Source organism: Pleurodeles waltl, chromosome 1_1 (assembly GCF_031143425.1).
Source record: "Pleurodeles waltl isolate 20211129_DDA chromosome 1_1, aPleWal1.hap1.20221129, whole genome shotgun sequence".
In the NCBI taxonomy this organism is placed as follows: domain Eukaryota; kingdom Metazoa; phylum Chordata; class Amphibia; order Caudata; family Salamandridae; genus Pleurodeles; species Pleurodeles waltl.
The window spans coordinates 284,184,087-284,198,751 of NC_090436.1; the positions used below are offsets into that span (position 1 = coordinate 284,184,087).

At 43.5% G+C, this 14,665-nt stretch overlaps 1 protein-coding gene across 1 annotated transcript in view; it reads right to left on the bottom strand.

Moving 5' to 3' along the window:
- LOC138283702 (molybdopterin synthase catalytic subunit-like) overlaps positions 1 to 14,665 on the bottom strand; it is a 66,629-nt gene that overhangs the window by 1,478 nt on the left and 50,486 nt on the right. Inside the window, exons 2-3 of the mRNA XM_069221720.1 lie at positions 9,859 to 10,012; positions 2,155 to 2,278 (exon numbers count right to left, since the gene is read on the bottom strand). Of these exons, the coding sequence (XP_069077821.1) occupies positions 2,155 to 2,278; positions 9,859 to 10,012 (278 nt within the window). The remainder of the gene's footprint in view (positions 1 to 2,154; positions 2,279 to 9,858; positions 10,013 to 14,665) is intronic.

The window sequence follows — 14,665 nt, forward strand, 5'->3', positions numbered from 1 at the left end:
AAGTGGGCATTTTGCTGCTTTTATTTGTCTGTGTGTGTGACAGTCTTTCTCCAATACACATCTGAACAGGGCTGGGTTGGGTGACAGCTACATTTGTGCATTCCCTCCAGACAGCCACAACACAGGACACTCAACTGCATCTACATACTGATGGGTCTTCTTTGGCAGGAAGAATGGGAGGGGTCCACACTTACATTTTAAAGGGAAGTGGCCTGACCTCAAACAAAGAACTGATTACCCCTCACAGATAGCTTGGCAGACTGGGCTGAGGTGACAGGGATCCTTCTGAGAGTCCCCTTGAAGTCATATCTCACATCAAAGGCACTTTTGGGTATAGGCACTGGTTCACTGACCCCCTTGAAATCAGATCACTACTAGACTTGGGGAGAACTTTACTTGATTAAAGACTGCTGAACTGTAAGGATTGGCACTTTGACTGGACTGACTGTTCCAGGAACTGCTTCTGTGCTTTGCTGAGATGCCCTGCTGATTTCTGCCTTGCTGAGGACAGAGGCTGGACCCATCTCAACAGAACCCAGAGTGACTCGAAGGGCTTGCTGGCTTGCCCCATATTCCTCTGCAGTCTCAGGGACATCAAAGATTGCATGCAACTCTCCTAGTACTGCTGGACACTGCCATCTGCGAGTCATACCCTCCCCTAAGGTTCCCCTCTCCGGTTCTGGGCCTCAGAAGTAAGTTCTGAAACTGATTCCAGTAAAACCTGGTGCATTGCCTTGAGTGCGAGAGAAATTCCGCAGAATCGCCCTTTGACACTGCTTGACGAAATCGGATCTACAGCCTGTGTGGCTAAATATAGACGCATGGACTTCAATGGAGTTAGACAGCGACACAGGATTTCCCCCATCCCCGATCCTTTGCGCAGCTTGATGGCGACGCAGTGGACTCTTGACGTCAACAAAAACTTCATCCAGGGTACTTTTTCAGCGGGGCCCGTCTGGGTCCTGTAGCCGGCCTACCATCCATTGTGGTTGGCCTGAACTTCGGACATGCACCAGTCCATCGCAACATCAAGTAACCTTTTGACCACTAGTGACTTCTAAGCACTATTTTTATTTTAATCTTTAAAAATTAATATCTCGACTTCTACAGATTGGATTTTTGTTGTTTTGGTCTGGTTTTACTCCGATAAATATTTGCTATTTCTCTAAACCTATGTGGAGTCTTTTTGTGGTGTTTTCATTGTGTTACTGTGTGAGTATATTGCACAAATACTTAACACATTGCCTCTTAAGTTGAAACCAGCCTTTTCTGTGCCAAACTATCAGAAGATGAGCACAAGTTAATATAAAGTGTGTATCTGACTTACCCTGGCTAAAGTGATGGTTCCTGCTTGTACAGGGTGCATATTCTGACAACCAGAAACCCCATTTCTAACAAACAGCGAAGGAGGTGTTTTCCTCTTTTGCAGGGTCAGCAGGAGACACAAGGCCAGTATCTGAGGAAGTATCCAGGCCACTGGCATCCTGTAGTTGCTCACAGCAATTGTCCTTGTCACATTGTGGGACAGAATCATCCCAGTCATCAAAATTGTCACTGTCTGAACCAGTGCCCAAAAAACTGTGCAAATCCTGAGCCCTACCACATGGTAAACTCAAGGTATCAGAATGTGAGGGGTTGCAGGGAGGATGTGCTCTGGCGAGATCGGATTGAGGCCTCAGTCGAGGTAAGTTTGGCTCGAAGTTGAAAAGCGCTATAGGTTGTGTATCTTTCTCCAGCACCAGCGTCAATCTGAAAGGGACCAGCACATGGGGTGGAGCATGGCCCAAAGTACGTATCGGAGCTGGTGCAGAACCCAAAGCAGGTTTGGGAGACACTGGTGGAACAGAGGGTTGACCTACTGGGGCAAAAGTCGAACTGGAGGCTCCAGTGGAGCCTTGAGGCACAAAGATGAGCCAGATGGCACCAGTAAAGTGCCTAATCTACATAAATTCATAGATCCTGTAGGCAAGCAAACCCTCTTTTCTTATAGACTAGCTTTAGACTAGTAGCTGTTTTGTGAAAGTAAGAGCTTGCTGCACGGTGTACTTAGAGACAGATTTTGGTAGTATAAAATGTTGTCATCCCTCGAGATGTAAACAAACGATAGCATATGAGCATCTCCAATTAAGATCATTTTAACAAACGCATTCTCACCTTTTTCCAAATAGGAACTGTGGCCTTCAAGGTGTCAATGCAGTACTGTACAGCTTCTAGGGACTCTCTTCTGTGTGGCGAGGAAACAGCAATAATCACACTTGCCTCGGTAACAGGCACTAAACTGGAATGTTAAAAAGTAAACAATATGTCCAAAAAAATAAAAGAGAACAGCGTTGGCGATACCACGGCAATAAACACTTCAAGCAGAATTCAGCATAACTATTTATTTTTTAGGACATTTAGATTGTATAGCTGTCAAATTGTTTTATTTCACTAAAGCAAAATTGCGACCCCCTTGTTTTAAATCATCCAAAACTCATTATTACCCTCGTAATACCAACCTGTCCATATATTTATGAAGCTGATGTTAAAAATCTAACAAAGGAGTAGAAGAACACAAGATCAAACGAACAGAGAACATGGGGTCTTTTTAAGGCAGGTAATAAGAGTCATACGAGGAGCAATATGTTTGCCTTTTTTGTGGCTGGCGTTATCCAAGAAGTTTTGATTTTAATAAAAGTATGAATATAATATATTTAATTGTAAGGGCTTCCAGTCAGCATTTTTAATTCACTTGTCCATTGTCGTGGCATTCACATATGTGTTCTGCCCATCACAGCATAGAACACGAGGCACAGGGTAGCCCGCTAAAGCCAATGACTTATCTCACTGCGGTGATGGCATTCTGCTCTTCCATACAGAACAAAAAGTAGTCCCCTTCAGTGACAAGGACTACTGGCCCACTATGTGCCTTATCTTAAAACAAAAAAATGTAGGGAGACCATAATATTGTCGCCACAATGCATCTTGTTTTTAACTTTACCTGAAGTTGCCAATATAAAATATTCTCCTTTAGACAGGTCTACAATAAGGTAATTTTAATCACTGAGATCCCTAAAATACGTACTACCATTAACCTTTTCCACTGGAACACAGGCGTCGGAGCACACCCAGATGCGCTAGGCATCGAGGGTAAGCCCCTCATAATGAAAGCATACCACCAACTAAGGTTGGTGGGTGAGGGTTCTTCTAACATCTAAACAGGAACCCACTCCATGGGACAGATAGCTGCCTACATGGTATAGGTAGCTGGCTCTCTCTATTTTTATTGTCCGACTTGTATGTTTTATCAGTCATCTGCTTTCCTATGCAGTGTTTGGCAATGAGAGTCCCATGAAGATCATAAATATGCACAGCTTACTGCTGACTGCTGAGGGTGGTTGGTTTAAGACGTTGTTCTACTTGGCATAGCCTCACACTGTTAGACTATAATGAGGAAGAAGGCAAAGTGGTAATGCTTTAATGCCTTAATAGCCATTAATCCTCTTCGACAGTGGCAATACTGTCTGATTATTAGTAACATGTCTCTGGGGTGGAAGGTTTGTATTGCTCAGGGAAGGTAAGTGGCTTAAATGATTCATAGTAATGGGACCTATCACTAAGTAATCACAGTAGTAATCAGTGTTCACTGAAAAAAGCAAATTCTTTGAGGTAACACTTATTTTCAGCTAAAACAAAGAACAAACAAATATCATAATACCTTGCAGCACATAAAATAAAATCACAGGTCATGAAAGGTATTGCTGTGCCAAATATAAGTACATAATAATAAATTGACTAATGAGAATCAGTTAATATTAACTGGAAAAGTTATGGGACACTGTAAACATTGTACACTTTCTGTCCACAAGAGTCAGTTTTTTTGTATGTGTGTATGTTGTGTGAATGGTATACAGAAAATTTCTCCATTGTTTATACTATCGCTATATTTGCCTATGTGTAAGGAGCATGGATTCGCCTTGACAGTTTCCTAGCACTCTAGAAATTACACAAATTAGTGAGATGCTGCAAAACTGCCTGAGGTTAAAAGTGATTCAGACAGGTTTTAAAGTCACTGAGAAATTTCAGATGAGATTTTTGAGAGCATAAGCAATGTCGTTCAAGTGTAAATCACCCTGTACTTTAAAGATCAACTTTGATATGACTTTACATATGGAACTCTCTCAACTTATTGCTCCTCTGTTCAATAAATATCTTTCAATATTTTGTTAGACACTGTGCTGCACATGTGCCTAGGTCTGCACATTCTAGGTATATTTAATATTGAAATAATAAACCATATATGCGTCCTTGCATGCAGAAGATGATGGCAAGAAAAAAGAGGGTAAATACTCATGACATTTTTTGAAGGACTCATGGGCCTTTCTGGTAGTAGATGCAATGCATCAAGTACTGTCTTAAAATACAAATACATGTAAAATGGCGGACGTCTCTTAGCGAGAACCGGACCGAACCAGCTCCCTGGTCTGAGAATCTACCTTTGCTGGTGTTCCATTGAAGAAGCAGAGTGATTGCAACTAAGGCCCATATTTATACTTTTTTGCGCCGCATTTGTGTCATTTTTTTATGCAAAAGGGGCACAAACTTAAAAAAATCGAATTGTATTTTGTAAGTTTGCACCACTTTCTTGTCGAAAAATGATGCAAATGTGGGGCTAAAAAAGTACAAATATGGGCCCAAGTGGCCGAGAGTGGTGATGGTCAAACAGTTGCATGCACAATGGTGGCATGGTAGTGACAGGCGGCCTGTAGGAATGCGGACCGAGGAGAAGCGTGTGGTAGCATGTAAGCCCCCCTGCAAATTTGCTGGTATGCAACCCCCCACTGGCCCTTGGGAGTCAACATAGCACCTCAGAGGCAGGCGTGGAGTGTCCACTGGTGACGGGATCCTGTAGTGAAGAATGGGGGAGTGGCGCAGGGGCAATGCAGTGATCGAAGGCTGCCCGCAGGTCTGACCCATGTTAGAAAGTTGGAGAGAGCTTTCCCAGGGCCAAAGGTGGACACAGTGGAGTTCCACAATACAGAATCCACAGCTGCATTAGAGCAGGACCCCCCCATATTGGTAGGTTGACCTCTCTCCTCAATTCTCCTCTACAGGAATACTGGAGACTCAGGGGCCCCATTGGGCTTCAGTAGCCTCTAAACTCCAAGCGAGGGAGAGGAATATGTATTGCCTTCAGCAAGCAACTAGAGGCTGCCCCTTCCTCCTGGGTAACCCAAGGAATAAAGGCACTCAACGAGCCCGAGCTTGTGTCTGGAAGGGAGTGTGTGAATTGCAACACAGGTGCCTCAGGGTGGGCTGGTGAAGTTGTCAGTCCAGGCCTAACTGCTCGTGCTGCTTGCTCCTGAGGCCAGCCCTAGGATAAGTGGGTCTGCTTCATATGGCACACTGATGGTAGGAGTTGCGTGCCTTTGGAAGAGACACCTGCTAAAGGGAATCCTGCATGGAGAGGAGGCACCAGCTGACCCCCAGAGAGGCCCGCAGTGGCACGGGATTGGAAAAACTCAGTGGACTGAGGCTGAACATTTAGAGAGGCGGCCCTCTCAACCCCGGCACAAGCACAAATTGAGAATTTTACAACCATGCTGTCTGCTACCACTTAACTAGGGGGTGTAGCGGCCACATGGTGGACTGGGCCACTGGACACTAACAAGATCCTTCAGGTGCACCTCCTTGTCCCATGATAGTCAAGATTTAAAAAAGACAGAGACAAGTTGAGGGCACTGAAACTACATTATATGCTCCTATTCCCCACCAGGCTCACAACTCTAAATCATTATGTTTTGACATTCCAGAAGCAGCTTGGGAATGAGCGACGGAGCAAAGGTCGATCATCTCACAGGAATGGGAACCATGCCGGAGCTCACCCCTACAACAGGTGCGGAAAATTCCCACAGGAAGACAGAAAATCCAAGAAGATCATCTAAGATCCTTGGGGCAGAACACAAAGTAAGCAGGGCCTAGGCACAGAACAGAATCCATTGGGACCACTAGCAACACAGGCCACCCACAGGATTGCAAACTCAACAGCTCTGCGGAGGCTCCTGTGAGGGCCTCAGGAGATGACCACCTGGCATGTAGCCAAACACACATAATTTATTTTGACAGCAATGCTGTTTTCTGTTTATAAAGATATTGTTTTTGTGGAAGTCGCCATGCTTCACAAGTATGTATTTGAACTACATACTCCTTAGCTAAGAGAGCTATCACCATCTCTCCCATCCATCAGGACTGCATCAAACCTGTTCAGGTTTAGAAAAGACCTGAAAAAAAAACCAACCCTTCAAAGTTGCTGCTGCCTTTTGGTTAGGTTGGCGCTATGTAAAAACCATACGTGCATACTTTATCAAACCATTTTATCTGGGAATCCTGTTATCAGTCATGTGGAAGCACCATTGCCAATGGAAACTGTTTGACTTTTCATCCTTGCCGTGGTCTCCCTTAATTTTTGCCTCCGTTTCCCAGGTTGTGGATGTGTGCTGGACTCTGTTTCTGATGTTTTTGTTACTCTGGGCACTTTACCACTGCTAACCAGTGCTAAAGTGCAAGTGCTACTAAACAAAATGTGTATATAATTGGTTTATCCATGATTGGCATATTTGATTTACTAGTATGTCCCTAGTAAATTGCACTAGAGGTACCCATGGCCTGTAAATCAAATGCTAATAGAAGGCCTGCAACACTGGTTGTGCCACCCACATAAGTAGCTCTGTAATCATGTCTCAGACCTGCCACTGCAGTGCCTGTGTGTGCAGTTTCTAACTGTAAATTCGACTTGGCAAGGGTACCCACTTCCCAGGCCTAAACCGTCCCTTTTCTTACATGTAAGACACTCCTAAGGTAGGACCTGGGTAGCCCCAAGGGCAGGGTGCAGTGTATGGTTAAGGTAGTACATATAGTAATGTGTGTTATATGGCCTGACAGTGAAATACTGCTAATTCCGTTTTTCACTGTTTCAAGGCCTGTCCCTCTCAAAGGGTAACATGGGGGCTACCCTTAAATATGATTAAAGGGTAGATTCCCTTTGGGAGTGGATAGACATGTGGAGTTTGGGTCTCTGAACTCACAATTTAAAAATACATCTTTTAATAAAGTTGGTTTTAAGATTGTGTGTTTGAAAATGCCACTTTTAGATAGTGATTATTTTCTTGCTTATACCATTTCTGTGACTCTACCTGTTTGTGGATTCCCTGTCTGGGTCAGTTTGACAGTTGGGCTGGTTGCAGCTCTCACTAGACAGTGACACAAAGGGAGCTGGGGTGTAGTCTGCATTTCATGATGACCCATCTGTGCTAGGGGGGAGGGGAGGGGAGGAATGGTCACTCACACCTGAAAGGGCTGTGCCTGCCCTCACACAATGCAGTCTCCAATCCCCTGGGGTGTGTCTGGGCATGGCCTGGGCAAGGCAGTATTTCACAAACAAGAGAGACTGCTTTGAAGTAAACCTACTTCAAAGGGCAAAATGGGTATAAGAAGGGAACCCAAAACCACCTACTTTAGAACACTTCTGGAAACCAAGGGGAACCTCTGCCTAGAGAAGAGCTGAAGAGCTGCCCTGCATGTTACTGTGCTTTGTGGAGCTATCCTGCAGTTCCTGCTTCTGCCTGTGCTAGAGGACAAAGACTGGACTTGGTGTGCCTTCCTTCTTGTGAAGAACTCTCCAAGGGCTTGCTTTAGAGCTTCAAAAAAAGAGGGGGGTAAGAGAGGAGGATTGGACGGTCCAGTGTACACCCTCCCAACAACGTGCTAATATGATATGGTACACTGTTCCGAATTCAAGAGAAAAGGAAAGAGAAAGAGTCCTGATAATCAGGAGCAATAGTCCTCACACACCGTATTTGGTGTCATGCTTCATCATCGGACAGCTCCTCATCAGACCGGCGCTGCAATGTCTGACGGGCACCCCCCAAGGGGGGGCTCTTTGCCGGAGATCTTTTTGAATATACTCGATGATGCCGCGGAGCCAAATATGGGTCCGAGAGAGGAGAAAATGTACAGAAAAAGAAGAGTAAAATTGGCTCAGATCCCTCACTTAATAGTTTATTATTCGCTGTTGGGAAATGGTCAAGATTAAAAAGAAGTCAAGGGAGTGAAACTAGAGACAATGCTCGGACACTCACACAAAAACAATCAAAATAATTAAGGAGGACGGAAAGGATCCAACACTCGGGGGGTGCCCGTCAGACATTGCAGCGCCGGTCTGACGAGGAGCTGTCCGATGATGAAGCATGACACCAAATACGGTGTGTGAGGACTATTGCTCCTGATTATCAGGACTCTTTCTCTTTGCTTTAGAGCTTGCCTGCTGTTATTTGAAGTCTCAGGGACAGCAAAGACTTCTCTCTGCCAGCACCTGGAGCCTCTGCTGAGACTCCTACTCTGCCAAGTGGTGCCAATCCAGTTCCTGGGGCCTGAAAGGAGAAGCTGGCAGAACAAGAGTGAGAAATCCACGCACAGACCACCGTGTGGGGAAAAGATCGACGCAACTCTGATCCGCGGCTGAAAAATCGACATACTGCCGGCTAACAGAAACCATGTCATTAACTCATTTTCTATCTACCCACAGACACAAATTGAAACAATGCACCCATTCCTCTGGAAACCATACTGTTCACCACGAATGCACTAACTCATTCACTCTGTGGGTGCATGCACGCACATCAGAAAGCTTAGACACAACACAGAACCTGAAGAGCCTGCCATATTCACTGCTAATGCTAGAGCCAGTCTTCGAAACATTAAAAATGCTTTGAAATGCATTTTACGTTTTGGGGTTTCGTTTTACAAAGTCACCAAGACCATGATGCAATGAGAGTCAGAATTTGCCATTATATTTCACCTTGCAAAAGAATGATAGGTTTAGACATAGGCTTTCCTTGCATATGGAGAACATATGGTATAAAAATCAAAGGGGAATATTCAGTGATCAATTTCACATCTGGGTAGATTAGTTGTCTCTTGAAAATGTCTGTATTAACTATCTGATTAAATCGTGAAGTGCTCACAGGAAGGTTTCAGTGGCCCAAGCAGTCTAGTAAACATGCTTAGAGCAAAAATCTGGTGTTCAGTGACATGGCTGGGAATAGAGTTTTTTTTAATCTAACATTAATGTAGTTTTGCAGCTGCCACGCTGGAATCAACCTTTTCATTTTTGAAAACCCAATCCCATTTGCGCTCACTACTTTTATTTTTCAGCAACTCGTTTAATCCATTAATTCCCTCTAATCGATCTTACACTAGTTGCATATTTACACAGAACTTATAATCATAGTCTTGGGAAATGGCTCCCCTCCCATATGCAACTCACTATTATACTTATTTATAACAAAATAAACAAGGTAGACGCTCACAAAAGCCTTTATGAGTATGGAAAGTAGTACTACAGAAGTAACCTTTTGCTTACTCTTACATGCCTATCTGAGACGGGCTGCAACGTCCAACTCTATAATGGTAAAAATGCAAATATAGGATTGTCCTTACTATTTAAACATTCCATGAAAATTCCCATCTTAATCTAATTTTAGATGTTTTGGGGACAATTCCAAAATGCCTTAGTGAATAGGCCCCCGACTTTGCATCTCACTGTGCCATATTAGTTCTGGGTGCTGATTGAATAATCGTGTATTCTGATTCCGACAAACTGAAGTTAGATCATACTGACCTTGAGCTAGGGACCTGGAGCAAAATGTTAATTTTTGTGACCAACAAACATTTCTATCAACACCTCAAACCCTAAAGCAGTAGGTGAACGTATACTCTCAAAATTCCCTCAATATTCACGGATTTCAGGTTCCACTTCATACAGCCAATTTAGAGTCAGCAATTCACGCATGTTAATATTTGGATAACGGCCCTACTTACCCAAGGCGATGATGCACTGCAATATGCTTGACTGAAGGCCACTTCTGCCTCATAATACAGCAGATTTTTTTTATTTCAGTTTCTGCCATTGGTACATATGCCTCATATTCAAGCCGGGTGACTCTTTTACCGTCAAAGCTATCTCTTGTTGTCCCTAGTTAAAATAAAATAAACCCTTCAGGAGAAATACATAGAATTCCTTTCACACCATAAACATATAACATTTTCATATTCATTTTGAGCCATTTAGAATTGTTTGAAGTAAGTACTGCATTGCAACAGCTTAAAGGTCCCAAAACAAATTTTCCCCATTTTTCCATAGGGATTTTGAACAGTGATAGCGCCAAAACTATTGGACGGAATTACACCAAATTTAGCTTAAAGTAGGCCCTGGTCCAGAAAGCAAACCTTTTTTTTTTATTTTGGGGTCATTTCTTTCAGTAGTTTTTGAGAAATTAAGGGGAAAAACAAATTTGTATATATAGGGACGTGAAGGATTTGAGACCCCTACGATCTTGTGCTGAGATCTGATTCGTTGATAACAATTCAAAAACAGAAGCCGTTAAAGTGTTGTCAGCAATCTTCGGACTCGGCTGAGAAAAAAAGTAAAGAATAAAGAAAAGGGGCCGGGTACGAACACCCTAATGTCCTTAGCACTGGTGGTGCGGTCCCAAAGAGACTAAACGCATTTTTTATTTATTTTACAGGTGGAGTTGTGGTGTATCCGCGGATACGCCGTAAAATTTAAAAAAGAAAAAAAAACTTAAATCACGGGCTCCCGCGCTTCTTTATTATAAAGCCCTCAGATGGGCCAAGTCTCGGGGGCATTTGTTTAAAAATGGCAGAGGGCCTGGCCCCCCTCCCGCTGCCCCGGGGACTGGCATATGATAAATATGCGGGGGCATACCCCCCCGCTGTCCTGGGGATCACCACTACCCCAGGGCTGAAATTGAATGATAACGGGGGGCGTGTGACATCTTCCCCCCCCCTGCTGCCCTGGGGACCACCACCTCCCCTAGACAAATAGTTAAGTAAAGAAAGGGGTTCAGTTTCAGACCCCCTTAGCCCTGGGGATTACCGCCTCCCCGGGGCTTCCTTCATGTTAGAGGGGGCCTCATGGGCCCCCTCATGGAGCAACTGATGGACCTGGGGACCACCAACCCCCAGGGCCGGCTCCTACTTTGTTCAGGCTCTGCAGCTGTAGCCAAGCCACAGCAAACACTTCGGGTTTTGACAGTGGGACCCGCCAAGAAGATCCCCCTGTCAAAATCTGAGGTTTTCATCTCTGTCCCCTGCACCTTTGCATGGAACAGAGATGAAATGCTCCAGCAAGCAGCTGTTAAAGCAGCTCCCCGCTTTCTGAAGCAATGGCGCAACTTTCCCTGCCGTGCCAGATAGCCTTTGAAGGGTATTTTGTAACTTAAAAAATAAATTAACTAATATGTAGGGACCGCGGTCCCTGAAAGCCCATAAAGGGCTTGAAGAAAAAAATATATATAACTCAGTGTGAATGTCGCAGATGGTGGGGGCGCAGGTTATAGTTACCTTAGGGCACGAGTTATAGTTACTTGAGGTAACTAACTATAACTGGTGAATTTCTATGGTTTCGTACGTTTAAAATGTGAGCCTAACTATAACTTCCCTGTAACCTTTGTTTTTTTTAAGTGAGTTTATGTGTTTTTTTTTATTCTATTTCCTAACTATAACGTCCCTCTAACCTTTGCTTTTTTCAGCAAATATATATATATGGAAAATGTCACTTACCCAGTGTACATCTGTTATCTGTTTGTGGCATGTTCCGCTGCAGATTCACATGCAGTGTATATACTTCTGCCATCTAGTGTTAGGCTCGGAGTGTTACAAGTTGTTTTTCTTCGAAAAAGTGTTTTCGAGTCACAGGATCGAGTGACTCCTCATCTTCGGCTCCATTGCGCATGGGCATTGACTCCATGTTAGATTGCTTTCCCGCAGAGGGTAAGGTAAGAGTGATAGATTATAAAGAAAAGAGATGTTCATGCTAATGGAATGTTAAATATATATATATATATATATATTCATATGTACAAATGTTGTTAACTTAAATGACTACAGGTTGCCGGGGAGGTGGGTGCATGTGAATCTGCAGCAGAACCTGCCACGAACAGATGTACTCTGGGTAAGTCACATTTTCCGTTCGATGACATGTGTAGCTGCAGATACACATGCTGTGCATAGACTACAAAGCAGTTAGTCCTCCCATAAAAGCGGTGGTTAACCTGTAGGAGATGAAGTTGTTTGAAATAATGTTCTGAGTACAGCTTGACTTACTGTGGCTTGCTGTGTTGCTAAAACATCTACACAATAGTGTTTAGTAAATGTGGTGCTGACCAAGTAGCTGCTTTACATATTTCAGCCATTGGTATGTTTCCTAAAAAAGCCATTGTGGCACCTTTTTTCCTTGTGGAATGTGCTTTAGGAGTAACTAAGAGTTATCTTTTGGCTTTAATGTAGCATGTTTGGATGCATCTTACTATCCATCTTGCTAATCCTTGTTTTGAAATGGGGTTACCAGTATGAGGTTTTAGAAAGGCTACAAACAGCTGTTTACTTTTTCTGAATGGTCTCGTTGTATCTATATAGTACATTAGTGCTCTTTTAATGTCTAATGTATGTAGAGCTCTTTCTGTCACAGAATTTGGCTGTGGGAAGAAGACTGGTAGTTCCACTGTTTGATTGATATGAAAAGGTGATACCACTTTTGGAAGAAATGTAGGGTTAGTTCGTAGAACAACTTTATGTTTGTGTACTTGTATGAACGATTCTTCAATAGTGAAAGCTTGAATTTCACTGACTCTTCGCAATGATGTAATTGCGACTAGGAAGGCAACCTTCCATGTTAAGAATTGCATTTGACATGAGTGCATAGGTTCAAATGGTGGGCCCATAAGTCGCGTAAGCACTATGTTTAAATTCCAAGAAGGAACTGGAGGTGTTCTGGGTGGAATGATGCATTTTAAGCCTTCCATGAAGGCTTTAATAACAGGAACTCTAAATAGAGTTGTGCTTAACGTTTTGCAAATATGCTGAAATTGCAGTAAGATGTATTTTTATGGAAGAAAATGCTAAATTTGATTTTTGTAAATGAAGTAAATAGCATACAATATCTTGTATTGATGCTGTAAGAGGGGCAATCTGTTTAGATTGACAATAATATACAAATCTTTGCCATTTGTTAGCATAGCATTGTCTAGTAGTGGGTTTTCTTGCTCGTTTAATCACTTCCATACATTCTGATGGTAGTTGTAAATACCCAAACTCTATGACCTCAGGAGCCAAATCGCTAGATTGAGTGTGTTGGGATTTGGATGTCTGATCTGTCCTTTGTTTTGAGTCAACAGGTCTGGTCTGTTTGGTAGTTTGGAGTGTGGTACTACTGATAAGTTTAATAATGTTGTGTACCACGGTTGATGAGCCCACGCTGGTGCTATGAGTATCATATTGAGTGTGTTTTGACCCAATTTGTTGACTACAAATGGAATGAGTGGGAGAGGGGTAAATGCGTAAGCAAATATCCATGACCAATTGATCAACTGATCCATAGAGCACTGCCCTTGGATAGGGGACGTAGGTGCCTGGATGCCAAGTTTTGGCATTTTGCGTTTTTGCTTGTGGCGAACAGATTTATGTTTGGTGTTCCCCATTGTCGAATGTATTTTTGAAGTACTTGAGGGTGAATCTCCCACTTGTGTGTTTGTTGATGACTTCTGCTGAGAACATCTGCTAGTTGGTTCTGTATCCCTGGAATGTATTGTGCTACCAGGTGAATTTGATTGTGTATGGCCCATTTCCAAATTTTTTGAGCTAGGAGGGAGAGCTGGGACAAATGAGTCCCTCCTTGCTTTCTAGGTAATACATGGCCATGTTGTCTGTTTTGATTAAGACATTCTTTTGTTTGAGAAGAGGTTCAAAAGTTTTGAGTGCTAGGAACACAGCTAACAGCTCTAAATGATTTATATGTAACTGTTTGTGTTGGGCATTCCATTGTCCTTGGATGTTGTGATTGTTGAGGTTAGATCCCCAGACAATCACTGATGCATCTGCTGTAATTATGGTCTGAGTCACAGGGCCTTGAAAAGGCCGCCCCTTGTTTAGATTTGTAGAATTCCACCACTGAAGGGACATGTATGTTTGGCGGTCTATCAACACTAGATCTTGAAGATGACTGTGTGCCTGTGACCATTGTTGTGCAAGGCACTGTAGTAAGGGCCGCATGTTTAGTCTTGCATGTGGGACAACTGCAATACATGATGCCATCATCCCTAATATTTTCATGACAAATCTGACAGTGTACTGTTGACCTGTGTGTATCTGTGCGATTATATTTTGGAATGCTTGTATTCTTTGCGTATTTGGACTTGCTAGCGCTTTTTGAGTATTTAGAATTGCGCAAATACAACAATATTTAGGTGCAGGTTGTAGTTGCGACTTTTGGTAATTTATTGAGAACCCTAGCGTGTGCAGGGTTTGTATTACGTAATGCGCATGGTTTTGACATTACGTATGACTGTTTGATGTTATCAGCCAATCGTCTAGATATGGAAAGACATGTATATGTTGTCTTCTTAGAAAGGCTGCGACTGGGGGCATGGTCTGGCCACGACTAACGATGGCTGACTAGGTGAAGGGCTCCACAGGACGGCGGGCCGCGCGGCGAGAGTGGCAAAGCCGGGGGCGTTCTGAGGGCCCCCCATCCCCTACCAACCATGGTGCGAAGGATCGGCGGCTGGGATGGGCCGCAAGACCCAGCGGGAAACCCGCGCTCTCCACA